At 42.2% G+C, this 27,814-nt stretch overlaps 1 protein-coding gene across 5 annotated transcripts in view; it reads left to right on the top strand.

Moving 5' to 3' along the window:
- The window catches only part of SPAG1 (sperm associated antigen 1), a 67,722-nt gene that overhangs the window by 38,895 nt on the left and 1,013 nt on the right, over positions 1-27,814 (top strand). For all 5 annotated transcript variants that reach the window (XM_049633037.1, XM_049633038.1, XM_049633039.1 and 2 more), the window contains 8 exons: positions 1,409-1,783; positions 2,112-2,211; positions 7,578-7,730; positions 12,091-12,257; positions 15,607-15,739; positions 17,609-17,735; positions 26,241-26,396; positions 27,379-27,750. In XM_049633037.1, coding sequence (XP_049488994.1) covers positions 1,409-1,783; positions 2,112-2,211; positions 7,578-7,730; positions 12,091-12,257; positions 15,607-15,739; positions 17,609-17,735; positions 26,241-26,396; positions 27,379-27,750 — 1,583 coding nt within the window. The remainder of the gene's footprint in view (positions 1-1,408; positions 1,784-2,111; positions 2,212-7,577; positions 7,731-12,090; positions 12,258-15,606; positions 15,740-17,608; positions 17,736-26,240; positions 26,397-27,378; positions 27,751-27,814) is intronic.

Genomic DNA, 27,814 nt, shown 5'->3' with positions numbered 1-27,814 from the left:
TCCTCTGGAATGTTCCACAGTTAGTTCAGTACCGCCAGAACTCACAGGTCTTTCATGTTTGGGCCTCTGCTTACCTTTGTAGAGACTAACAAAGCTGTTCAAAGACATTTCAATCTTAAGGAAAGAGGTATGACTTTCAGTTCATTTCCCTGGAATCCCATAATCCAGTTATGCTGATTTCTAGCTCTTTTGCTCCAGGACATTCTTTAGCTTTTTCCTTGTGTCTTTGTTGCCCCATTTGTAAAGTGGGGATGATAATACTTGGTTTGAGGGTTAATGATAATGTATGTAAAGATATTGACCCGTATTAAGTTCCGAATAAACTGCAGCTATGTAGTAATAGACAGACTTGAGGGGATAATGTACAAGGTAATAGAAAATAGTACTAAATTGTCTTGTTTCTCCTGACACTGATCTATGCTTTTATCTGGTTTTATGCTGGGAGGGGACTTGAGCAGCAGATACCAGATGACGAACACTGGAGCCTTGCTCTAATAATCTTGCTGGGTCCAATCTCAGGATTTATTGCTATAACAAGATCTTTTTATTGTGTTCATAATGAAGCCCGTTTTGGTTATTACACTTGGATGTGTGTTTTTATACTCAGCGCTTGCCTTAAGGTGAGCATCCACTGATTTTCATTTAAATATTTGTGGTTTTCTTTTCCTTTCGTTGTTTTTAACGTTTATTTTTGAGAGAGAGAGACTTTGAGCGGGCACACACACAAGCTCAAGCAGGGGAGGGGGAGAGAAAGAGAGGATCCAAAGTGGGCTCTGAAATCTTTCAATTAAGATCAAAGGAATTTACGTTTGCATAAGCATTGTAATGGGAAATTTATTGTTTTTAAGGCTCCCTTTAAAAACTTGGTACCTATTTTATATCACTTCTTTGCTAAATTCATTTTTAAATGATTTAATCACTTGGATTTTATTTCACTTTCGCATTATCTTTTTCTCCTAGTCCTTTAACGTAGGAAAATGGTACTCTGACGTTGGGTGCAACTAATTATTGTATTCAAGGTTTAGTAACTTCATTCGTAAATTGTAAATGGGAGAAGGGTACACATATTTTGTAAGTTGTAGCTCGCCACGTATGCTTTGACATAGGGAATGACTTTGGACAGCGATTCCGCCTGGAACCCGTCGGCGTTTAACGAGTTAACTACGGGGCGGCTTCCAGGCACGGCCGGGAGGACCGGGCCAGGCGGTCAGCCCCGGAGCCGACCTGCCCCTGGAAGTGCCGGGAACCGCGCCTCCACGCCCGCGGGGGCGGTGCCCGCCGGGCCTTTCCCGCGACCCGCCCCCTCGGGCGCTGCGCCGTGCGTCTGCGCAGACACCCCCGCGGCAGCCGCGGTAGGTAGTTTCTCCTGATGATGCAAACACTCACTTCCCGCATCAACTTCCCACAGAGGGCGCGGAGCCGGCGGGAGCCAGAAGCGCCGCGGAGCCGTGCGCCATGGGCAACATGCAGAAGAAGCTGACCGGCAAGAGCGAGGGCGGCAAGCGGTCGGAGAGGGGCGCGCCGCGGCGGGGTCGGTCGCCAGGGGCCGGCTCGGACAAGCGGGGCCGACCGCGTGCTTCGGCGGCGGCGGCGGAGGGCGGCGCCAGCCGGCACCCTGGCGGCGAGCGGGGCGCGGGAGACCCCACCACCGCGCCCCCTTCCCCCGCCGCCCCTCTCGGCCCCGCCGGCCTGAAGAGCCAGGGCAACGAGCTGTTCAGAAGCGGGCAGTTCCCCGAGGCGACCCTCAAGTACTCGGCGGCGATCGCGCAGCTGGAGCCTGCAGGTAGGCGAGCAGCGCCCGCGCCCGCGCCTCCCCTAGGGCTGCGGCTCACGGGACCTGCCGGGCCGCCGCCCGGTGACAGGCGCTCGCGTGCGTGCTTCCTTCATGCGGAACAGACCCAGGGCGGGGTGGCACCGACCTGGGCGGGCAGCACCGTGGAATGCGTAGCGTGTGCGCGGGCAGGCCACTGCGGGCACGGGCCGCTCCCGGGGCGCCGCATTATGGGCGGCCTGCAGGACTGCAGTGTCCCTGGAGACCTCAGTCGTCTTGTGCTGGTGAACTGTGACTGCGCTAATGGATTTTAACCGTGTTTAATTAAATGTGATTTTAGGAAGTGGAAGCGCAGATGATCTAAGTATCTTATATTCAAATAGAGCAGCGTGTTACCTAAAAGAAGGAAACTGCAGCGGCTGCATTCAAGATTGTACCAGGTAAACTGCCCATTTTCAGGTTTCTCAAGAGAGTTTTACCATTCCAGTGTGATGAATGCAGTATTTAATTGCTTACTAAATTTTTGCATGAGTCTGATTTCTTAAGACACTTTTTTAAGACATGTTAATTGAATTATACATGGAAGTCATAAATTCATCTCTTTCATAAATTTTTTCTAACTGAAGACAGTTAATAGAAGACTGCAACTTTTTTCATTTCTACAGCCACCACCTTAATTCACGCTCTTTTCATATCCTAGACTACTGGACAAGCCTTCCATCTAACCTCTCTGCCGCCTCCAATCCACTGTAGTGTCAGAACAACTTTTCCTGAAGCATTATTTTGTGTTTCAAATAGGCATTCAGTGGCTCAGTATGGTGTTCCAGATAATTATAGGCTCCTTTTTTACCACGTTGCCCCCTGAACAAGCTTTCTGCTCTCATTTGGTCCACTGTCTGTAACGCCCTCTGCACATCTTTGCCTCTGAAATCCCTGCTCAACTAACCCCTCCCTCTTCTTTGCCTTCCTGGTCACTTGCATGGCTATAACCCTTGCACTGTCACTCTCACACCTGTGGGTACTTGTGTCATCCACTACATTGGATATTGAGCTCTGTGAGGACCAGAGCCATATTTTACATACAGCTTTGCATCCTTCAAGCACTGTGGTCACCCATGTTACTCAACAAGTTACATACTGAAATTGGTGAATATATTTACATGAATAAAAAGTACTGTTTTCTTCCACTATCAAGGAATAAACCTGCTTCAGGAGCCCTTTGGAAAGAAGCTGCTATTAAGTATCTAGCAAATAAATTGTCCTGGTTTGATGTTCACAGTCCTGGTTTACTCTTGTGTGGTAAAATTATTACTGTCACCCTTTTTCACTCTCAAAAGTCCTAGTTTGAACAATAATTTATGTGGATAACCTTCCAAGAAGATGAACAGTTTAGGGGCGCCTGGGTGGCTCAGTCGGTTAGGCGGCCGACTTCGGCTCAGGTCATGATCTCGCAGTCCGTGAGTTCAAGCCCCGCGTCGGGCTCTGTGCTGACAGCTCAGAGCCCGGAGCCTGTTTCGGATTCTGTGTCTCCCTCTCTCTCTCTGCCCCTCCCCCGCTCATGCTCTGTCTCTCTCTCTCTCAAAAATAAATAAACGTTAAAAAAAAAATTAAAAAAAAAAAGAAGATGAACAGTTAATTATTTTTCATTGATAGTATCAGTATATTGATATGGGTAAAAACTTATAATATCTGTGCCTGAATTTTTTAAAAAAAGTGTTGAGGGGCTTGGATTTCTTTTTCCCAATCTTATGTATTTAAAAGTAAATACTATATGTTCACTTGGGCCTGACTGTAGACCCCATCCACTGTTGTGCTAGCTCACACTAATTAATTGTTGTATTTTTAGAATTTTGTGAGCTGGTTGAAGTCAAATTGGTAGCTTGAAATCTACCAATTTGTTTGGAATACTAATACTGTGAAAACTGGCAAATCCCACAAATCTGGGGTTTTCTCCCTAGGAGGAGAGCCGGTTGTTAAACATGCACCACTGCACATAACTAACCAACAAGACCATGTGAATTTGTGGAATATCAAGCACATTGTGATTTGCAGCTATGAACCTTGTAGCTCAAGTGTCTGTTGCTAATACCTTTCAGACTGGTCTTAGGTCTTCCTACAGTAAGCAAGTTCAGGACTTTAATTAAAACTTGAGACCCCTAGGGGTGCCTGGGTGACTCAGTTGGTTAAGTGTCTGACTTTTGGCTCAGGTCATGATCTCATGGTTCGAACATCAAGTCCTGAGTTGGGCTCTGCACTGACAGCATGGAGCCTGCTTGGGCTTCTGTCCCCCCCCCCCCCCCGCCCCCCGCTCCTCCCCAACTGACGCTGTGTGTGTGTCTCTGTCTCTCAAAAACTAAACTGTAAAAAAACAAAAACTTGAGACCCCTATAGTTAGGGCCACTGCAAAACAAATGGATTCACTTTATCCTTAAGTGAGATGGTTTAAGGTGGCAGACATAAAATTTGTTGTGTTTCAGTGTCGATCTGGGAGGAAGTCAACGATGGGATTCCAGCCATGGTGTCTAGGGAGGCTAGAATGGAGGTTTGTCTTGAAGAAGAGCAGGAGATGGCCTTCTGGGGAGGGAAGTGGCAGTGGTTTATTTAAGATGTCCTTAGATAAGAGCTGTGTTGTAGGCCAAGGAATCCTGCTCTGCTGGTCAGTGCTGACCTCCGTAGAGGCCGACCTACTTCGGTGTTTTCTTGATACCTGGTTTATGAGTCCCAACATAAGGGGTATGAGATGATTTTACTCCAGAGCAGTGAGTCTCAAACCCGTTTTAATGCCAGAGAAACCATGATTGGCTTTTGCGAACATGTTGAAATGAATGTATTTAAAATCTGTGTGAACTAGGAATTATTTAGTAGCAGAAATAGGACTGTATTTTCTTTTCATCTCAAGAAGATTGCATACATTTTAACGGAAGCCTATTTAGTTTTTCACTTAATTGTCTGCTGTTTGGAGAGTTGTTTTTTCTGCCATGAGCCCTTATTACAAGGCAAGTGGTAGCTGGAGTCAAACATTGAAAAAGAAAAACTCACGGGAGCAAACTTTAAAATAAGGAGCGGAGGGGATCCTATGAATTAGCTTTCGTAGATTGACCTATGATCTATACCTTTGTATGCATTTTGGGAAGAAAATGTTTGATTTTATGTGTCTGAATTCCAGGGGCTTGTTCTGAAGCACTTCCTCTGAGGTTTGTCCCGGGGTGTGCTGGGAGAATCACTACTGGGAGTATAAGGGGTATTGGGAGAGCTCAGGGAGCTCTGGGCCCTGCCCGTCTCCTGGCCACAGTATCTCCATGTTTCTATTTTAGACTTCCAGGTGAGCCACGAAACAGGGTTATGATGCCTAAGCTGAAGTTTAAAACCATTATCCTAGAAATTACCTTTGTCGTCTGTTCTCAGGATTCTTTATCACCTAAAAAAAAGTCTTCACTTTTCCCATCTGCCAGAGAACTTTTTTGGGTTCTCTAAACTACACGAAAATATCTTTCAGTGACTTTCCATCAAGGGTATTTTGACAGGCTCAATAAAAATGAATGTTGCCTGATAATTCTTCGCTTTTGCTCCTCTGCTGCTCTCTGCCAGGCTTCAAATTAGAAGATTCTGTAGGTCCTTAAAAGTGTTAATTTGAATAGTTAAGTTTTTGTAAGCTCTGGTTTAAAAATTCTCTGTGTTTTTATGAATGAATGCTTTTTTTTTTTCTTAGCAGAATCTCCATTTATAAGCTCGTATTCATTTTCAGGCTTGTGGTTAAAGAGAAAAAACCTTGCATTTACTAGGCTGGGAGTGCTAAAAATTAAATGCATCATCTCACGCAGTGTTACATTCCACGCCTACCTCAAATCCATCTTGAGTGGCTAAAGAGCACCTTGGGCATTGGAAGTCAGTGGTGAAATGGGGTAGTTGTGGGGAAATGAGGTAGTTGTGTAAGTATTACACGTTATTTACAATCCCTCTTCATGCCATTAATATCCTCGAAGCATGAAACTAAGCTAGATTTAAGGCAGTGGTACTAGTGATAGATCCTGATGCTCAGAGATCTGTTTTCTAGTGTTTAAAAGCTTTTACTTGATCTTAATTTCTAAAATAACTTTTGGAGTGGCTCAGTCGGTTAAGCATCCGACTCAAGTCATGATCTCACGGTTTGTGAGTTCGAGCCCTGCGTTGGGCTCTGTGTAGATACCTCAGAGCCTGGAGCTTGCTTTGGATTCCGTGGCTCCCTCTCTGCCCCCTCTCCCGATTGTGCTCTCTCAAAAATAAATAAATGTTAGAAGAAATTTTTTTAAGGTAAATAAAATAAAGTAACTTCTACTGTTTACAAAAGTAATACGTATGTGTTACAGAAAAAAATTTTAAAACCCAGTACAGTATGAAGGAGATCATTAAAATAACCCATAATCCTAACACCTGGGTGGAACAAAATGTGTTATTTTTTAAAGAACTGAAGCTAATTCATGACAGCCTCTATGGTACACAGCCCGGGAGTGCACCCACACGTGCAGTTGAGTATGACGTGGAGAATTGTGAAGGAGTCCCAGTGGCAGATGACTCCAGTGAAGTTCCTTTATTTATAGTGTTTTTGCACTGTTTTGTGGTAGAAAGAGCATTGGTTCAATCAGGTGTTTGCTGAAGTGCTTCCTCTGGCCCAGGCAATGATCTCTACACTGGGAATATAGTGGTGCTTACGACAGGCGGTGTCCTTGCTTTCCTGAAGCTTAAATTCAAAAGAACTGACATGTGGGCAGATGGCCCCATGTCTCTCCATCCCCTCACCTGCAGAATGAACGTGGGATGAACGTGGGACTGTTTACCCTGCAGGCTTGTGAGAATGTCTACAGTGACTAGCACACGGTAGATGTCCTGTCAGAGCTTGCTCTTTGCCAGGTCACTGTAGACAGGAATAGACAGTAGATCCCCAAGACTGCTGGAGAAAAAGTAAAGCAGCCCTCACTCGTGCTTTCCCTGCAGCTCATCTATAAGCTGCATGGAACAGAAGAGTTAACCAGAAGAGCAGACCTGCCGTCCCCAGTGTGGACAGTCTGGTGCAGCAGATACTCACTCGTGGGTTATATAGAAAGTGGGCTCTTCCGAGGATCTGTGCACACCATACTTTACAATTTTAGTTAAGTTTGTTAAAACTAAGTATGATAGTTTTCATTCATAAATTCAGTCTTTTGATTGTATGTTCTAGTGATGTTAGAAATACTTCGTAGCCTAAAAAGTGCAAGATGAAAATTCATGATTTATAAGGAATTCTCATATACTTCCTTGATTCCCTCCAGTTTATTTTTTAAGCCCTTTGGCAGCAAGTAAATCATAATAAACTGTATGAAGTTCAGAGAGCTGATTTTCAAAATGTATTGCAAGCTTCTGTGGTTCTGTGCTAAGGTGCCTTGTTAAACACATAGGTGTAGATAAAAACTTTCCTTTTAATCCATCAGTAAGTAACAAGAATCTTTTGAAAGCCTACTTTGTACCTGGTGCCACGGTGGGCTCTGTTAGGGCACAGGGGAGGGGAGGGGCGTTGGAGGGGGTGAGACACATTGCCTGCTGCCAGGGAGCTCAGGCTCAGTGGGGGAAAGAGTAAATGCCAGAGTGCTTTGGAACTGTTTGAAATGAGGTATGCAAGTTTGATTGCTCTTCTACTCTGAGTTTGCCTTTCTAGTATGTTTCTAGGTCCCCAATATGGACTGGCAGATACATAAAAATATTTCTGAGAGTCCGGTACCGTAGTGTACGTTCAGTTAGTGTAAGTTAAAAAGTAATTTTCAGAACAAGTGACATGTAATATTTTTGTCTTTAGGGCTCTGGAACTTCATCCATTCTCCATCAAACCTCTTCTTCGACGAGCAATGGCCTATGAAACTTTAGAGCAGTATCAGAAAGCTTATGTGGATTATAAAACGGTGTTGCAAATGGACTGCACAATCCAGCTAGCGAATGACAGTATTAACAGGTAACCTAACCCGAAGCAGTGCCTGAGGTCTAGTTGTTTTACAATGGAGCTACATTTTTCTCTTCCCCACCTGCAAGAACTACCAAAGTGTAGACTGTTCTATTATTTACTTTGCATGAATGATCGCCTTCTCTCACTCCCATCAAAACCAAACAGTTCTTTCTCTCTAACTTAATTTCTAACTGTCCTGCAGTACATTTTGAGTTGTCCTCTGACACCTTTGTATTTGTTTCCTGGTCCATTTATTACTGTTCAGTAATTATGGGTTTTTTTAACTTAGGGTACAGATCTTTGCTGTTCTGAACGCACAGCATTTAATTTCAGTATTTATAAATATCTGTGGAGTTAGGAAGTGTTTTCAGTGATGTTGTAAATCAGTACTAATTATAGGACAGGATCCAAAAATGTAGTGAAAACTGCCATGTTGAATCTTCTTCTCCTACAGGGTTTGCACATGCTCATTGGCACCACATCTGTCAGTGGAAACATATCTGTTGTTTCTCCTCAGGAGAACGGATGTCTTCATGAGCCTGCTAGATATTTGTGTTATATGCCCTTTAAATAGACACTCATCTAGGATGAGTATTAACTTACAATGGTGAAATAGCAAAGAATTTGGATCTGATTTATATTATGACCTATTTACCCCCTGAGTGAGCATGGGAAGGTAAGAATTTCCAGACTTCAAATGGCTTTCAGGTGAAATTTGAAAATTACTAGTTGGGCAATATTTCTAATTATGTATAATATTTTCTGATTCCATTTGTCCAAAGTATAATTATGTGCGTTACGCTGTGCCCCGTGTTGGTCTAGTGTACCATGTCCCCCACTCCCCCACCACCTAAAGAGACAAAATGGGGAAAAATAATATAGTCTCTGTATTTAAGCAAACCAGAATATAGTTAGATGAAAAAACACAAGACAGGTTATCTCCAGCTGTGAAAAATGGTTAGGAAGGTGGGGGTTAACAGGCCAGGCCACCTTTGTGTAGACTTCAGTTGTTGGAGAGAGAGTACCTGAGGTGGTCTTTGAAGAGCACTGATGGGACATGAGGAAACCTTGAGAAAAATTTTAGGAAATGAGAGTGGCATGTTTTGGATTAATTCATTTTATAAAATCATGCCTTACCTCCTACATTATTTCACCACACTTTGGAGAAAACTGTTGGAAAGATCTGTATGTAGAGCCAATGGCCATCTCCTGGAACGTTCACTCTGGTCACGTGGAACCTGTCTAAAAGGGATATATACTGTTTATTGGATCTAGAGTGGGGCTAGCTGGAACCTTGGGCATTCACCTAAGATCAAGGTTGCCTTGATCTTGTAAAATCAGGCAGCATCACGTGGGAGCTCTCCAGCCATTTGCCCTGTTGGCACAGCTGCCTTGCCAAAGTGTCATCTACTGCCTCATATATGCTTGAAGGTACTTTTCTTCTTTTTTGTCTAGTTAATTCCTTCCTGTCTATCAGGAGAGGGTCTGTTTCCTCTAGGAAGTGACTTTCACAGATACACCCACCTCCTGCCTCACCAAACATGTATTCCAGGCTCTCTTCCCAGTGACCCCAGAACACTGTGCCTTTTATTACACAGCTTCCATATTATTTGTAAATTCTCTGTCCCTCTCTTTTTGTAAAATTATTTTTCTCTCATTCTCCTGGGAGTTCTGTGAGGTCAGGAATTGTGTTTTATCCATCTCTGTAGTTGAAGTACCTCATACAGTAAATATCCTCAGTAAAATGTGTTGAATGAAGTCATTCCCTAACAGCGTAATTCACTCCTGTGCTCTGCTTTGAATTTGCCCGTCCTCCTCTGTCTGGTCATATCCAAGGTAGTTGGGGAAAGTAGAATCCTCTCACGGTTAGAGGTTCTTGTGAAACAAAGTTGGGAAGGCCCCTGAAGTAGCTGACAGAGAGGAAAGGCCTGTTGAAAGGTATTTTAGGAAATAACAGTTCACAGTGATAGGCTGGAAGTTCTGAAGGGAGAAATCTATATCTGACAGGCTGTAATTACATTTCTGAACCTGCTGCACTATATAGTTTTTAAAAGTGAAGTACAATTCACAGAAGGGAAAACTATTTTAAAATATACGATTGAGTGGCCTTTTAGCACATTCACATGTTGTATAACCACCACCTCGCTCTAATTCCAAAACATTTATCGTCCCAAAAGGAAATTCTGTTCCCATTAAGCAATCACTCATTTTCCCTTATCCCAGCCCCTGGAAACCACTAATCTGCTTTCTGTCTATGGACTTCCCTATTCTGGGTAGTCCCTATAAGTGGAGTCCTAGAGGAGGTACCTTTTGTGTTTGGCTTCTTTCACCTACACAGTGTTCTCAGGGTTCATTCTTGTTGTGGTATATGTGAGTGCTTCATTTCTTCTTATAGCTGAATAATCCATCATAGGAATATATATCATTTTGTTCATTCATCAGATGGTGGACATTTGGGTTGTTTGCATCTTTGAGCTGTTGTGAACGGCCTGCTTTGAACATTTTGTGCACAGGGTTTTGTTTATATACCTGTTTTTGGTTCCTCTTGGTGTATACTCAGGAGTGGCATTGCTGGGTCATATGGGAATTCTATGTTTAAACTTTTTGAGGATTGTGTTATACTTTTTATATGTCCTCATGAAGGTCCTTTTATATAGATTGACTTGTAAGTTTTTTTTAATTGGTTCTTACTGATGTTTTATAAGAAGGTGAGGAGGCTTTTTTTTTGCTGTATTTCTTCTATAAAATATCAATTTTTAAAATTTCACTGTTCCTTTTCATGAATCCCATATTTATGCTTTTCCATGTGAGCAACAACAGCTTTTTTTTTTTTTTTTTTTTTCCCCCAGTTTAAACATCTGTGCTTATTTTGTTTCTGTCTTCCATTAACCATATTCCTCTCTTCCTCTCCAGGAATCTTATATGTTAAATTTCCCTGCATATACTTATTTACTCCCTGGCAACACATCATCTCTTTTCAGCTGCTTCTTCCTTCCTCTCTGCTGGTAATACAAGTTTTGCTTGAAAATTCTTTTTTCTAAAGCTTTTTTTTTTTTTCTGCATTTGTGGGTGGTTTTACATTATTTTTCAAAAAAAATTTTTTTTTCTCTAAAATATGTGAGAGTTGGTTAGCATAACCAATTTCAGCATAACTGAAATTTCAGTTTAAAAAACTGGGGAAAAAGTATGTGCATTGTATTTGTGTCTAGATAAATAAAAACTATTCGCACAAAAAGTACTATTGAGTTAACTAACTTGAATGCATTCTCCTAATTACCAGTAAACCTTCTCAGTCTTGGGGCACACCTTTTTTTTTTTTTTAATTTTTTTAAAATGTTTGTTTATCTTTGAAAGAGAGAGGGAGAGAGACAGTGTGAGCTGGGGAGGGTCAGAGAGAGAGAGAGAGAGAGAGACACACACACACACACACACACACACACACACACACACAGAATCTAAAGCAGGCTCCAGGCTCTTAGGTGTCAGCACAGAGCCCGATGCGGGGCTTGAACTCATAAACTGTGAGATCATGACCTGAACTAAAGTCGGACGCCCAGCCGACTGAGCCACCCAGGTGTCCCGGGGCACACCTTTTTGAAACCAGTTTCATTTCAAATACATGATTCAATTTTGTTTTAAATCTAAATATATTTTGTGTGTTTAAAATGATGACACAGTGATAATCGGAGATGTTAATCTGAACCTTTTGATGGTCATGAGTAAATGTCAGTAATACAAGGGCCCTTGTAGTAGACTCCAGTATCTTGTCCCTTCATCATTATGTGTTTGAAAACGTAGTTAATGGATAATTTTAGAGGCAAAAAAAATAAAGGTAAGAGTATCTTAGCAATATGGAAATGTTTTAAGAAAAAACAGCATTCCACATTACAGCTTGTCCTCATCACTTTCGGCAGCTAGTCTTGAACACCTGTCTTTGGTGTATGGTTTGGGCATAGAAATTCTGAAGTGCTTTTGGTTATTCTCCAGAGTAATACATTATCAATTTAGTAATTACATTAAATGTTATGCAAGACGTTTCTTTTAGGCCTTCTAAATTTTGCTTTTATTTTTCACTTTTTCAAAAAAATACAGTTTTATTGCATATACATTAAATATATTTTTTGAACCAGTTAGGAAGGGCTTCGCTTTTTTCTTCTACAAAAAGGATCTAAAGTTAACATAGTTTTTGGCAACTTTTAAAAGTCCTTCTAAAGACCATTTAAAGGTCTGTGGACAGCAGACAGCTTAAGACTGTTTTCTACAGGGAAGTACACAAATGCAATGTTTGTAAATCTTACTCTTGATTTGAGCTTCATGGATATAAAAAACAAATGGCATGATTAATCGAGAAAATTCATTTTCTTTTTAGGATAACAAGAATTTTAATGAATCTGGATGGACCAAGCTGGCGGGAGAAGCTGTCACCCATTCCTGCTGTGCCCGCTTCCACGCATTTACGAGCTTGGCAGCCTGCCACAGAGACACCCCCAGACCAAGTGGGAGACTCCTGTAGCCATTCCCAGCCTGGCATCACAGGTAGGGGAGGCCTACAATCCTTTCTTGTGCGGGTTGTCTTGAGCTGTGTGTATATCTTCTCGGTAAAGCAGAAGGAGAAGGACATGAACTCAGGCATCAGACCCAGGTTTAAGTTAAGACCCTGTTCTCCCTCTAACTAGTCTTAAGTTGTTTCATGCATCCAGTGTCCCAGTGTGTATGAAAGGAAGAAATGTAACTATCTCATGGAGTTCTTAGGAATAAATGGAGATGTGCATACAAAATAATAAAGGTTAAGTTAGCATAATTATTAATAAGAAAAAGAAATAGCATTAGTTTACTACTAGGCCTATATGTGGCAGGGCTAAAATAATAAGATTGGTGTGTTTGAAATAATAAAGTAAAATCCTACAATGTAAATATCTAGCAGGTATTTTCTTCTGCCTTATATCATAGTTGTTAACATATCTGCATTCCCTTAGTACCTACCTCATCACGTTGTACAGTGTTTAATAAGTGTTGACTTCACTCTTGCTTTCTGCGTAAAGCCATTGAGGCCCCATTTCTCCTGCCTGCTTAGGAACTCTGTGTATATCTCCTTGAGCCTCATCTTGCAGACACCCTGAGATTCCTGAGTCATGATGTTCCAGTGGCTTCTCTTAGATCCTCACCCTCTTCATTGACTAGAAAGAAGATGCAGGGAACATCTGCTGAGGCTTTAAGATTATTTATTTATTGAAATGCTTATTTATTTTGAGAGAGAGGGAGAAAGAGCGTGCGCACGTGTGCCAGCAGGGGAGGGGCAGAGAGAGAGGGAGAAAGAGAATCCCAAGCAGACTTGGGGTGAGATTGTGACCTGAGCCAAAATCAAGAGTCGGAAGCCTAACTGGCTGAGCCACCCAGGTGCCCCAGGGCTTTATGATTATTTAGCAGTCCTTGGAAGGTCGTGGGGCTCTCTGGTTTTCTAGAGTTTGCCATTAGAGCCTCACACAAAGCATTTGGTCAGTAAAGGGTAGCTGTTTGTTAACAGAGTGAATATACTAACTGTACCGTAGATATGGGATAGCTAATTATAAGCACAAGTATAATCAGCTCTTTCTGCTCATTTTTATGTGATTATTAGAATAGATACCGAAGGTTTAAAAACACTGGGGGAGGAAAAGCTTAAGGAAAGTTTTTCAGCAAGTTATATAAGCCCTAAAACAGAGTAATACTCTGTTTATGTTTTAGGGCTTATATATGCTAGATTTATGGGGAGTGTCATTGGCCCCATTGTATGACATCTTTTGAAACATGACTCATTAGAAATACTCTGTGATTGGGATGCCTGGGTGGCTCAGTCGGCTGAGCGTCTGACTCTCGGTTTTGGCTCAGGTCGTGATCTCAGGTTTCAGCAGTTCAGGCCCCGTGTTGGGCTCTGTGCTGACGGTGCAGAGCCTGCTTGGGATTCTCTCTCTTCTTCCTTTTTCTCTGCCCCTTCCCTGCTCATTCTGTCTCTCTCTAAATAAATAAATAAACTTAAAAAAAATTTTTTTTTAATATTCTGTGATTACTACTTCATGCCATTGTGCAGGGGACAAATAAGATTATTGTTAATATTCCAAGTTTATATTATAAGTTTAGTGTGTTAAGATTTTTAGATTATAAAATTTAAAGATATTTTAAATTTTAATTTATGGATTTTTATATCAGGTGACTCCATTGGGTAATTTACACAGATTTAAAACTTTAGATATTCATACTTTATGTGTGTTAAAAAACTTTGATTGCAAGTAACAGAAAATCTATTGACAGGTTGTAAGGAATGGTTTTGGCTCATGGAACTGAAAGGGCTCAGGCAGGCCCTAAAATCAGGCACAGCTCATCAGGGCTCAAGTTCTGATGGAAAATAATAGAACTGCAGCAGTTTTAGGCTTCATGTGTGCACTTAAGAATGTCTAAAGGCTCCGAGAGACGCCATTGCTTTGGGTGGCATTAATTTAACAATGAGAAAATATGTTACACCTAAAACCCTAGCTTTTTTATCCTGTTCCTTTCTTGGCCCAGAATCTAATGGTAGTTACTCTAATGGGTCATGTGTCCATTCCTGAGCCAGTCCCTATGATGAAGGAATGCCATGCCTGGATTGGCTTAGGCCTGAGTTCTTGATCAGTGGAGTCAGCTTCCCCTGAACACCTGGGGTTAATAGGAGAGGGGTGATAGCTGAATGAATATCAAGGCACTCTTAGGAAGGGGAAATGGATCCTAAACAGAGAGTCAGCCATGATCACTGCATGATAACAGGTAATGGTAATAGTTGGGACTCTCTCTTTGAAGATAACAGAAAACCCAACCCTTTATGGCTTAAGCAATAAAGGTTGTTTACTGGCTCGTACCATGGAAAAGTCCGCAAGTAATGTAGCTGCAGGGATGGTTGGATTCAGGATTCGGGGATTCTTATTTAGCTCTCTATCTTGACCTCTCTGTTGCTCTTTTTAGCCCATTTTTAGACACACAGACTCCCCCTTGTATCATCGGATGGCAGAGTAGCTCCTCCTTTCCTCCTCATTTTCCACTGGAAAGAGCCAAGAATTTTCAGAAGCTGCCATCTTAAGTGTATCTTATTGGCTCTCATAGGCCCATCCCTGACCAAGTAGATTATTGTGGCTAAAGAAATATGATGTGCTGGGGCGCCTGGGTGGCGCAGTCGGTTAAGCGTCCGACTTCAGCCAGGTCGCGATCTCGCGGTCCGTGAGTTCGAGCCCCGCGTCAGGCTCTGGGCTGATGGCTCGGAGCCTGGAGCCTGTTTCTGATTCTGTGTCTCCCTCTCTCTCTGCCCCTCCCCCGTTCATGCTGTGTCTCTCTCTGTCCCAAAAATAAATAAAAAACGTTGAAAAAAAAAAAAAAAAAGAAATATGATGTGCTGATTAGTAAAAAAATAAAGATTACTCCAAATGGTAGGGCTAGGGTACGGTTTGCTTTACCTAAACTACAGGACAGAGGGTGGAGGAGGTGTGATTTTCCAAGGAAATGCGGGGCCAGATGTCTGCCTCAGGCATGAACAGGTTTGTTTGTTCATTTTTCATGAAATAGTTTTCCCACCAAACACTGTAGATGTTTGTATCTTCAGCAGAGGACATACCAATATGGATAAAATAATATAATTACTTATATTTTATTTTCTAATTTGAAAAAATATTGTAATAATTGTGTAATTTTTACTTACAGCCAATTTGTCTTTTTAATTTGTATACCAAGTTTTGTTCCACTTAGACTTCAGCTCTGCATGGTATGTGTGGTCAGGTTAATTTGCAATAGAATATCTACTTACAGATGTACTGAAGATTTTGTAGAGGTGCTTATATGAATCCTTCCTCTTTTTTTTTTTTTCCCCTTGGGGGGTGTCCCATAGATGAAAAAATGTTTAAAACCCTTAAAGAAGAAGGAAATCAATGTGTAAAGGACAAAAACTATAAAGATGCCCTTAGTAAATACATTGAATGCTTAAAGATTAACAACAAGGAATGTGCCATTTATACAAACAGGCAAGTTCTTTGTAACTTTATGTATTTCTTATGTTCATTTTTTTTTGTTAAAACATACAAATTAATTGCCGAATTTTTTCCCCATCATTTTGACAATTTATATAGCATATTGTCCTGGGTGAGTATTCTTTAAAGAGATGGAGCCATAGAAGTTCCAGAGAGATGGAAAGCATGAGGCGGGCTGGGCGTCTGGTTGGTCTGCTACACAGGTTCCGCAGGCCGTCCTCGCCGCCCTGACGTTGCTGCACTGTCCCGTCTTGGCCGTTTGGACCCACTGTGGCTTAGTCAGGTCTGCACATCATCCTCCGTGTAGGAGCAGGAGTCACCTCCCTTTCAAACTAGTTCTTAAGTGTCCTTTTTCTCTTGAAGTCCTAAGAGAGGGGACCAGCATCCTTCAGTGCATAGCAAGAATAGGCAGATTGTTCTGGAAAGCTGTTTAGAGGCCATCTATACCACATAATGGTAAAAGATCGCTCTAGAAATCTGGTGATTGGAGTAAGTAGAGTCTGGGGTGATGAGGAAGAAGGCTTAGTTCCTAAAGAGCAGGGACTCCTAGCACAAGATTTCCTAGCTATTTTAGATGAATTCTTTTTAATTTAACTTCTCACTGCTTTGTTTTTGTACATGTTTTCCTCTATTGGCAACTATTTTGCCAAAAATTTTGTCATTAACTCCAACAGGTAGTTTTCTACTCTTCTTCTGTTCAGTCTCTGCGGTTCTGGGCATTAATGGCCACTCAGTTTTCCCTGGAAACCGCCTCTCCTCTTGGCATCAGTGCAGACACTCACTTGCCTGGCTCTTTTCTTCCTCTATGGGCCTTTCTTTCCCAGCCGTTCTCTGGGTTCTGTAGGTGTAGGTCCCTTTTTCACTCTGCATGCTCTCTGAGCCATTGCATCCTCCCTTCAGTTCCGTTACCTTTCAGTTGTGTCCCCCCCAAATCTCTGTGTGGGCTCCAGACCTAACCACTCCGCTCCTCTCTGCCTTCCTGACCGATGTCTCCCTCTCCTAGTGTGTCTGCAAGCTCGGATGTCCTACTTCTAAATTCCTCTTGGGGGAGCCTTTCTCTCTGCCCTCCCCTTCACCCATGTCCCATCACCACTGTCTCCTCCGAGATGTCTGCTACCCCCTCCACAGCACAGACTTGTTCCCTCTCGTCTCATTCTCTGAATTGCAGCACGACTAATCTTCCTAAAACATGGTGAACATGTTAGCCCCTATTTGAGAACCCATTGGTGGACTTGCTGGAAGCTCAGGATAAAGCTCAGGCTCCTTGCTCTTCCCCATCTGGCCTGACTGCCCTTCTACCTCATCCCTGCACCCAGCCAGCCATATGGCACTTAGTTCATCAAGAGTACCTTGCTCTCTGTCTTTCACTGTGAGACTCTGCCGTTGCTGGGCCCTTGGGCACCCTCTCCCCTCCTGCATCTTAACTCTCAGCCCAGTGCCTTCACACTGGATAATTCTCACCTCCTACTCTGGGTTTCAACTTAAATGTAACTTCTTCTGGGAAGTCTTCCCTGATTACTCTTGCTTTTGCCTCAGCCCCACCAGATCTGGTAAGATTCTCAGCTGTGTGTTCCCAGAGCATCCTGTTCAGATTTTATTATGTTTGCTTATTTTAATTGTCTCTTCCACTTAGACTATAGCCTTCTTGAGGGGCCTGAGCTGTACTTGTTTGCAGTTGTATCCCCAGTGCCATAATTATGTATATTGCAAGAAAATGCCATAATTAGAGTAAAATGTTAGGTTTCAGTGAGACAGCTAACAGACTTATTGAGCTATGTTCTGATTGTTATTAACTATCTAAATTTATAGTGTTGTCTTTGCATTTCATAATACGTAATTGCTTTCATAATTACATTCTACCAGAGCTCTGTGTTACTTGAAGCTGTGCCAATTTGAAGAGGCAAAGCAGGATTGTGATCGGGCACTTGAGATAGATAACAGGAATGTAAAAGCGTGCTACAGACGAGCTCTGGCTCATAAAGGACTCAAGGTGAGGAAATCTTCATTTTAATAAGTAAATTTCAGCTCTGAAAACAATATGTGGTTTTTATGAACATGAATCTTGGGAGTGAGATTATCCTGGGATTTAATCCTGGTTCTATGCTAACCAATCCTGAAAGCTTAGAATAGGCCTCAGATTTCCCCTACCTTTAACGTGGAGCTAGATATTTTCTAAGATTCCTTCCAGCTCAAAAATTATTATTTTATTTCCGGATTTTCCGAGGACTTTTGTTAGTTAATGATAGATCCATTTTATGGAACAGGAAGGTTTGTTACTGAATCACTGAAGGCAACCACTGGATTCCTCCACCAAAGGATTGAGGTGTCTGTGGGGTGGGAGGAAGGCATCAGAACGGAAGCTTGGTTCACCAAGTGAAAGTTGGTAGAGACATCAGAGATTGGTGATTTGGGCCTTAAACTGGCTCCTTTAGAGTGGCATTCTTCTCTAAGAAAACCACACCATTATTTGCAAAGAAAGTATTGTATAATTACACTTTTCTTGAGGCTGATTCTTCTGCATGGAAAACTTGAATGAATGTACATATTTGTAGAAAGTAATGTCACAAAGAAAAGTCAGAACAGACTGGGCTATGGCATTTCTTGAGATTGTTATTTCTTAAAAATCAACTTGATTAGGGTATAATACAATGAAATTCACACATTGTAAGCTTTCACATCTTTTAATTTTTTTCCCTTTAGAGGTTTTTTTAAATTGAGATACAACTGACAACTAACAGTGTATTAGTTTCAGGTATACAGCCTAATGATTTGATTTGCACAATGATCACCAGTAAGTCTAGTTAGCAGCCCATCAGCACACATAGTTGAAATTTTTTTTCTTGTGATGAGAACTTTTAAGATCTATGCTTGTAGCAACTTTCAAATATGCAATACAATATTATTAATTGTATCACCATGCTGTGCATTATATCCAATGAGTTCTTTCTTAACTGGAAGTTTGTGCCTTTTGACCCATTTCACCTACTCCCCAGCCCTTGTCTTGCCTCTGACAACCACCAGTTTGTTCTTTGTGTCTGTAAATTCAGTTCTGTTTTTGGTCTTGTTTTCTAAATTTCACGTACAAGTGCAGTCATAAGGTAATTGCCTTTCTCTGTCTTACCTCACTTTTAGCATATGCCCTCAGGAGCCATCCATGTTGTTGCAAATGGTAGGATTTCCTTCTTTTGTATGACTGTAAATAGACCACATTTTTTCTATCTGTTCATTCATTGATGGACACTTAGGTTGTTTCCATGTCCTGGCTGTTGTAAATATTGCTGCCGTTAATACAGGAGTGCAGAGGTCTTGCAGATTTCATGTTTTCATTTCCTTCAGATAAATACCTAGAGGTGGAATTGCTGGATCATATGGTAGTCTTATTTTAGTTTTTTGAGGAGCCTCCATACTGTTTCCTATAATGGCTATATCAGTTTCCATTCCCACTCACAGCGCACGAGGGTTCCCTTTTCTCCACATCCTCACCAGCACTTGTTATCTCTTATCTTTTGGATGATTGCCGTTCTGACAAGAGTGATACCTCATTGTGCGTTTGATTTCTGTCTCCCTGCTGGTTAGTGATGTGGAGCATTTTTTCATATACCTGTTGGCCATCTGTATGTCTTCTTTGGAAAAATGTCTGTTTAGTTCCTCTGCTCATTTTTTAATCAGATTATTTTTTCGATATTGAGGTCTGTGAATTGTTTGTGTACTTTGGATAACTGCTTATCAGATACAGGATTTGCAGATATTTTCTCCCACTTGGTAGTTTTCATTGTGTTGATGGTTTCCTTCACCGTGCAGAAGCTTGATGTAGTCCACTTGTTTATTGTTGCTTTTGTCACCTTTGCTTTTGGCATCAAATCCAAAACCCAAGACCAGCATCAAGGAGCTTACCACCTATGTTTTCTTCTAGAAGTTTATGGTTTCAAGTCTTATGTTCAAGTTTGGTCCATCTTTTTTTTGTTGATATTTGTATGTAGTGTAAAGACAGTGGTCCAGTTTTCTCAACAGCATTTATTGAAGACTGTCCTTTCCCCAGTGAGAATTCTTGGCCCCTTTGTCATAAATTAGTTGACCATTTATGAATGGCTTTTTATTTCTGAGCTCTCTGTTCTGTCTTATTCATCTCTGTGTCTGTTTTTATGCCAATACCATACTATTTTAATTACTGTAGTTTTGTAATGTAGTTTTATTTTTTTTATTTTAAAAATTTATTTATTTTTGAGAGAGACAGAGACAGAGCATGAGCAGGGGAGGGGCAGAGAGAGAGGGAGACACAGAATCCAAACCATGCTCCAGGCTCTGAACTGTCACCACAGAGCCCGATGTGGAGCTCAAACTCGTGAACTGCGAGATCATGACCTGAGCCGAAGTTGGACGCTTGACCAACTGAGCCACGCAGGCACCTCTGTAATGTTTAAAATCAGGAAGTGTGATGCTTCCAGCTTTTGGTTCCTTTTCAAGATTGCTTTGGCTATTCGGGGTGTTATGTGGTTCATATAGTAAGTTTTAGGATTGTTTATTCTATTTCTGTGGAAAATGCCATTGGAATTTTGAATAGGGATTGCATTGAATCTATAGATTGCTTTGGGTAGGGTAAACATTTTAAAGGTATTATTTTTTCCCATCCATGAGCATGGAAAGTCTTGCCATTTATTTCTGTCTTCTTCAGTTTGTTTCATCAGTGTGTTATAGCTTTCAGTGTGCAAAGCTTTCACCTTCTTGGTTAAATTTATTCCTAGGTATTTTATTCTTTTTGATGCAATTATAAGTAGAATTGTTTTCTTAATTTGGTCATTGACTTTTGAATAATGTAAATTCTCGTGTAGCCATCACTCCAGTCAAGGTAAATATTATTTGCATCTCTCTAGGAAATTCCCTATGCCCATTTTTCTTTATTTCCCTTATTCTGCCCCCACTCCCAGGCAGCCATCCGTCTGGTTTCTATCACTGTAGATTAGTTTTGCTTCTTTTTGACAGTAACATAAACATAGTCCTATAGAGTTTACTGTTTGACTTTTTTTTTTTTTTTTTGCTCAGCATAGCATCTGAGAGTTAATCTGTACTATGTGAATATTAGGAATTGTTTTTTAAATTTTTAAAATGTTTATTTTTGAGAGAGAGAGAGAGACAGAGCGTGAGTGGGGGAGGAGCAGAGAGAGAGGGAGACACAGAATCTGACGCAGGGTCTAGACTCCGAGCCACCAGCGCAGAGCCGATGTGGGGATCGAACTCATGAACCTCGAGATAATGACCTGAGCCAAAGTCCGATACTCAAACAACTGAGCCACCCAGGCGCCCCAGGAATTGTTCCTTTTTTATTGCTAATTTTTATTACTGATTATACCACAACTTTTTTTTTTAACATATTCACCAGTTAATTACATTCAGCTGTTTCTAGTTTGGGGCTATTAATATAGCTGCTATGATTTTTCCCCGCCCACATGTTATGAACTTGTTCATGAATTGGTACAGCAAGAGACCAGCTGTGAGTAGGAGTGGGGATGGAGAGAGATGGTCAGATCATGAAAGGCCCGAAGGTCATGCTGTGGTGACTAGGCTTGATCCTGAAGGTGGTGGGAACCCCTAAAGGCTACGTGGTCAAGGAGGGCACAATGGGACAGATTTGCCAGCAGTGTGGAAGGTGGATCACTGGGGACCCAGCACGGAGTAGGGAGATTGGTTAGAAGCTACCAGGTCAGCTGCCTGAAGGAAGGTAATGGCAGAGGGAAGAGAGAAGGCATATTAGTTTGCCGGGGCTGCCATAACAAAGTACCCACATCACGGGTTAAACAACAGAACTTTATTTTGTTAGAGTTCTTACGGTTCTTAATCTTGAGATTAAGGCGTCAGCAGGGATGGCTCCTTCTGAGGGCTGTGAAGGAAGGATGTGTTCTAGCCCCTCTCCTGGGCTTGCGGTTGGCTGTCTTTTCCCTGTATCTTCACGTTGTCTTCTGTCTGTATATGTCTGTCTTCCAGTTTCCTCTTTTTTTAAGGACACCAGTCATATTGGATAGGACCCACCCTAATGATCTCACATTAACTTGATTACTTCTTTAAAGAACCTATCCCCAGGGGTGCCTGGGTGGCTCAGTCGGTTGAGCGTACAACTCTCAATTTCGATTTCGGCTCAGGTCATGGTTCCCGGGGTCATGGGATTGAGCCCTACGTCAGGCTCTGCACTGACAGCGTGGGGCCTGCTTAGGATTCTCTCTCTCCCCCCTCCACCCCTCCCCCGCTTACACTCGCTTGCTCACTCTCTAAAAAATGAAGAAGAACCTGTCTTCAAATTACATTCTGAAGTATACATTCTAAAGTGCTATGGGTTAAGACTTCAGCATAGGAATTTTTAGGAGGGGAACACAATTAGCCCGTAACAGAGAGATTAACTGACGGTTGTTTGAAGGTAAAGTCGACAGGACCTACTGAGCAGATGGACAGAGGAAGGAACAAAGGTGGTACCTCCAGGGTTACTGGCTTGGGTAGCTGAGTGGTGCAGTGCAATAATGGAGGGTATTCAGGAGGAGGGAGAGGCTTGAGTGGGGAGGGGGATAGTTAGGTTTGACGTTACTGAGTTTGAGGTAATTCTTTTAGTTCCTGCCCATCACTGACGGGGAAATACTAAAAATATATTCTGTAAAACCTGGGTTTTGTTGGGAGAGGGCGGTCATGTTTTTCTACAGTGCAGCATATGAGCTGTGCTCGTTGTGCCTTGAGGAGTCAGGACTTTGTGCATCGCACATGCACTGAGGTTGCCGCTCGCCGCTCGGAGGCTGTGCTGTGACCTCCAGACCATTGGAGCCACGCAGCTGCCTGCCCTCCCTGTCGCCCCTCCCAGTTTGTTATAAAGGATGCAGATGAACAGCTGGGTAGAGGTGCGTCGGCCCAGGTCCAGAAGGGTCCTGAGCACGGGAACTCCCGTCTCCATGGAGCTGGGGTGCGCCACCTTCCCTGCAGGTTTGTGCCACGGTGTGCACGTGACCTGACCCCCCCCCCCACTCCTGCTTTTTTTGTTAGCAACACGCTCATTTATAAACCTCACGTATAGATTCCTTAGATGGTATGTGGCACCATGAATTAAGAGAGGCTTCTTCAAAACTCCCTCAGCTTTTTCTGAGCTCGATGAATTCAGGTACGTGAGGGTAGGTGTGTGTGATGACTCAGGAGTGTATGCGTGTCCAGACTCTTAGAGCAGTTTTACTCCATGCTGGTTGCCTGACTCTTGGAACTTGTCTTCCTGACACAATGTGAGAGGTGTACCTAACGAAAGACTTCTTATACTCCTTTGGAATGCATTCTAGAAATTGTACTCTGCAGAAAGATGATCCCAAATTTGAGTAATCCAACCCACTAGATTTATGAGGCCGGCAGTTTGTTTTTCTGGTTTGATTTCTTGCAGTTTTGTTTATACGTCCTGTAGTTTGAGTTATGTGCCAAGCGAATTTAGTTTCAGTATCTTCAAAAGCGACAACTGCTTACAAAACGCACCAGAAGTCATGCCTGGATCCACTTCCTCGGCGTGTCTGGGAGGGGCTGGCGCGGAGGCTCACGAGGAGCAGGTGCCCTGCCTGTAGTTAGTAGCACACGCACACACACACGCCAGTTTTAAAAATCACGGGGCTTTCACTTAGAATTCCTTTTTCCCCAAGTTTTTGTTTAAATTTCAGTTCACATACAACGCAATACAAGTTTCAGGTGTAGAATTTAGTGATACAGCGCTTAGTGTAACACCTGGCGCTCATCACAGTAAGCGCCTAGATCCTTGATCCCCAACACCTAGTTCACCTGTACCCCCATCCACCTCCCCACTGGTGACCATCAGTTTGTTCTCCAGAGTTAAGAGTCTTCCTAGGTTTGCCTCCTCCCCCACCCCCGTGTTCATTTGTTCCAATTCCACATGTGAATGAAATCATATGGTATTTGTCTTAGAATTTATTTCTTTAATCGAGTGCCGCTTACGTACGTGCTAGACTGTGGGAGCAGAGTGGTAAATAAGACATCGTGCTTGCATTAAGGAATTTGCAGCCAATTAAGTGGGTATGCTAGAAGGCCAAAAATATCAAAAAGTAACATAACTCTTATTACAGTTTAAGTGCATCTATTAATATATATATTATCACAAACACATGTGATTATACTTTTTTTTTTTAAGGCCTAATGGTATAATTAGCAACTTTGAACGTCTTCCTTTTTGCCAGAGCCATACTTTTCTCTTCGTGTATGCTCTGCTCTTCCCTCCCGCGTGGCTGTTTGTGTTCAGGTCCCCCGTGGCTGTTTGTCTTCAGGTCCTATGTTCTCTGACAGCTGTGTCAAAAGACGACTCCTTTGGGGCGCCTGGGTGGCTCCGTCGGTTGAAGGTCCGACTTCAGCTCAGGTCATGATCTCACGGTCCGTGAGTTCGAGCCCCGTGTCAGGCTCTGTGCTGACAGCTCAGAGCCTGGAGCCTGTTTCAGATTCTGTGTCTCCCTCTCTCTCTGCCCCTCCCCTGTTCATGCTCTGTCTCTCTCTGTCTCAAAAATAAATAAATGTTAAAAAAAAAAAATTAAAAAAAAAAAAGACTCCTTCCTCCTCGTTAGTATCATCGGAAACCTTGGTTTTCTTACTTGCATTAGTGATAGTCCATACTTACTCATTTGTTTACTTTTTTATATTGTTTCCCTTCATAAGACAGAAACTTCCATAAGGGCCAGGGCCAGGCTGCGTGACCATTTTTGGGATCTGGCCCGCGGTCCCTTGTCTTCCAGTGTCTCCACTTTTCTGGCTCTTTTTCTCTTTACATTTGCTCGCCTCTGTTTTAACTCTTATCGAAGTGTATTTCCTATTTTCTTAGGTCTTCTTCAACCAGACAGATTGCTCTTTATGCATAGATTTTTCTTGAATGGGTTGAAAAACCATACATATTGCCTCCGTGACTGGTGGACTTTCATTTCCAAGGCTGTAGCTCACAAATCTGTTTTCAGGCATCTCGCTAGGATTCCACAACTGTATTCCCGTTCACTTTCTGGTCATTGCTGCCTCGATCATCCCAAGAATTATATCTCTGTGCCTCAGTTCCCTTACCTTTTCAATGGGGACAGAAGTTAGTATGTACAGGGCTGCTGTGAGAGTAAACTAATACTTCCAAAATGTTGAGAATGGTCAGAGTTAGCAGGAACTACCTCAGCTTGCCCTGCTGCCCCACTTGCTTGCCTTTCAGTATGGTTCCTAGCATGAGCACTTAGGATGGAAATGCGGTGTCATTTGGGTTTTCTGTAGCTGGTTCCAGCTGTACTGTTTTGACACAGTGGTATGTGGTTTGTTCCTAATAGTTTATAATGTACTATCGTTTGTAAACAATTTACCTTTTTTAATGAATTTGAGCAGATTTAAGTTTATCTGTTTAAACAAATCACTTTTGCTGCAGTGTCCTGCTGGACAGAGGGAGAAGGGATGTGGCATCACAGCTAGTCCCCCAGGAATGTCATGTAACCACAAGCTTAGCTTCCCGTGCCCCAGCCTCCAGAGCAGGCTGTTATTGGTAGGTCATGAATACTTAGGGACGTTCTACATCATTGCAATTCTTTGCCTCGTCACAGAATTAACTTTGGCTTAATCAGAACATTGGTGTAGTCTGTAGTTCTAGAATATGGCCTGTCACATCAGACTGATTTTGTGGCCTCTGTCTCAGCTACCACATTCTGCTATGCGTTTAGATGCCTTTTCTTTGCCCTCAACCTCTCCCAGCGTATTGTCTGACTCGATGGAAGAATAAATGTCGACACTAGCCTATTTGAACAGTATACAGCTTTGGAGGGTTTTATGGTACAGGATACGATGTGACAACTGACATTTGTATCACCCTTTATAAAAGTTTAAACCGCTCATATCACTACTTCATTTATGCTTGGTACAGCTTTGTGAAAACTCGAGTAGGAAAGCTTTTGTTATCCTTAAAGATGAGAAAACTGAAACTCAAGAGGTTAAATAAGTAGGATCTTGTTCCTTTTTTTTTTTTAAGTTCACTTTGGTGGGGGCGGGAAAGACAGAGGCAGAGAGACTGAATCCCAAACAGGCTCCACACTGTCAGCACAGAACCTGACTTGGGCTCAGACTCATGAACCGTGAGATCGTGACCTGAGCCGAAATCAAGATTCGGACGCTTAACCGACAGCCACCCAGGCGCCCCCGTTCCAGTTTCTTGTTTAGTGAGGTACTACTAACATGAGGCTGTTCGTTCATTTCGCAGACAGCAAACGCCTCCTGTACATCCGGGACTGATGGTTGTGATACACAAGTGAACTGGAGTCTAAGAACTCCAGATTCTGTGCTCGCTTTTATGGGTTTTAATACTTCAGTCCGAGACTACTTTGTGGGCCTGACTTTGTAATCAGGACACTACAGGGAGCCCACCGCACACATTCTGTGCCACTCCGCCCCTCAGTCTCACTTCTGTTTGGGTTAATCTGTGCCTCTTCTTTTGTCATAAAAATTATTTTCTCTGCCTTTCTACTTTCAGGATTATCAGAAAAGTTTAAACGATCTCAATAAAGTTCTTCTGCTGGATTCAAGTATTATTGAGGCAAAGATGGAACTGGAAGAGGTAACCAGACTCCTTAAGGATAATGCATCATTCAACAAAGAAAAAGAGAGAAGGAAAATTGAAATTCAAGAGGTATTTGTATTTGATTAACTTTGAAAGTACTCTTTGGGGGATTTCGTAGATGCTAAAATCCTATTTCTCTGAGTTCTACAAAAAAAAATTTTTATTTTCTTTTTACTTGGATGTCCAATAAAGACATTTTAACCAGTTATAAAGACAAAACTTTCCTTTGCTATAATTAGCCACTGTAGATCCCAGCTTGTGTCCATCGAGGGTACTGGGAGTCTGCATTCCTGAGGTTTCTCCTTTCTCTCCCCCAGCCACCCCCATCTGGCCTATAGTTTGCATTGTTTCTACTCCAGATTGCTCTGGAAGCCTATTTGCTTCAGGGTACACCTGGAGAATCCTGACAGGACTCATTCAGTGTCCGTGGCCCTGCCAGCCATACCCCATAGGGATTTTTTTATTGATTGAGACCTTTTTAGCACTCTGAAACAAGACTGGCCTAATCGGAGATTTTGGAGTATCCCAGAATCAAACTCCGTGTCTTGCGCTCTAGCTTTTTCATTTGGCGTCAGTGAAGAATGTCAGCTCATGAATTCCTGTGTCCTTATGGATGCTAATATCATATCCCATTTATCATACATTTCCGCTAAGAGTAAGAGGCAAATATGTGAAAGAAACTAGAAGTATTTTCCAAGGAGGTAAGAAAAAATATTTTAAGTTCATGTCTCTGTTAAATGTGAGGAAATACTTGTCACGAAAAAGAGGTAAAGTTGTTATAGGTCTTCTTTCATAGAAAACTAAACCTCATGATATTTTCAGTGTCAAAAATTTTTTAAACTTAAAAACATACTTTCATGAATGGATACTTAACACTTCCTAAAAAGAGTAGGTTTTCCTATTCATTATAAAGTATACACTTTTTTCACTTAGAATTTGACTAAAATAGAGTCTACCAGTGTTTTTCAGTTCTTTCCCATTTTAATAAATAGAGCTTAGAATTTGTGCAGTGGTTGTTGTGTCATAGTATAATTTTTTTTTCCTTATGAAGGTGAACGAAGGCCATGAAGAAGAGCCTGAAAGGACCTCTGAGGAGGTGTCCAGTGACCGTTTTGCCACCAGGAAGGAGGACACAACCAATGGGCCACCAGCATACCGTGAAACACTCCCGATCGCCAGGCCTACCAATGCCTATGAATTTGGTCAGGTCATAAATGCCATCAGCACGAGGAACGATAAAGAGGCCTGTGCACACCTTTTAGCCGTCACTGAACCGAAAGATTTGCCAGTGTTGTTGAGTAACAAACTTGAAGGGGATACATTCCTCCTCCTCATTCAGTCTCTGAAAAATAATCTTATTGGGAAAGATCCTTCTTTGGTGTATCAGCATCTTTTATATCTAAGTAAAGCAGAAAGGTTCAAGGTAAGTGGCAAAACATAGATACTGATTTTTGTTTTAGGGTGTCTGTAACTTTAAAATGTTCATT

This window comes from Panthera uncia, chromosome F2 (assembly GCF_023721935.1).
Source record: "Panthera uncia isolate 11264 chromosome F2, Puncia_PCG_1.0, whole genome shotgun sequence".
NCBI classification, from domain to species: Eukaryota; Metazoa; Chordata; class Mammalia; order Carnivora; family Felidae; genus Panthera; species Panthera uncia.
The sequence above is the reverse complement of the archived record's forward strand: the minus strand, read 5'-3'. Positions and strand labels throughout refer to the sequence as shown.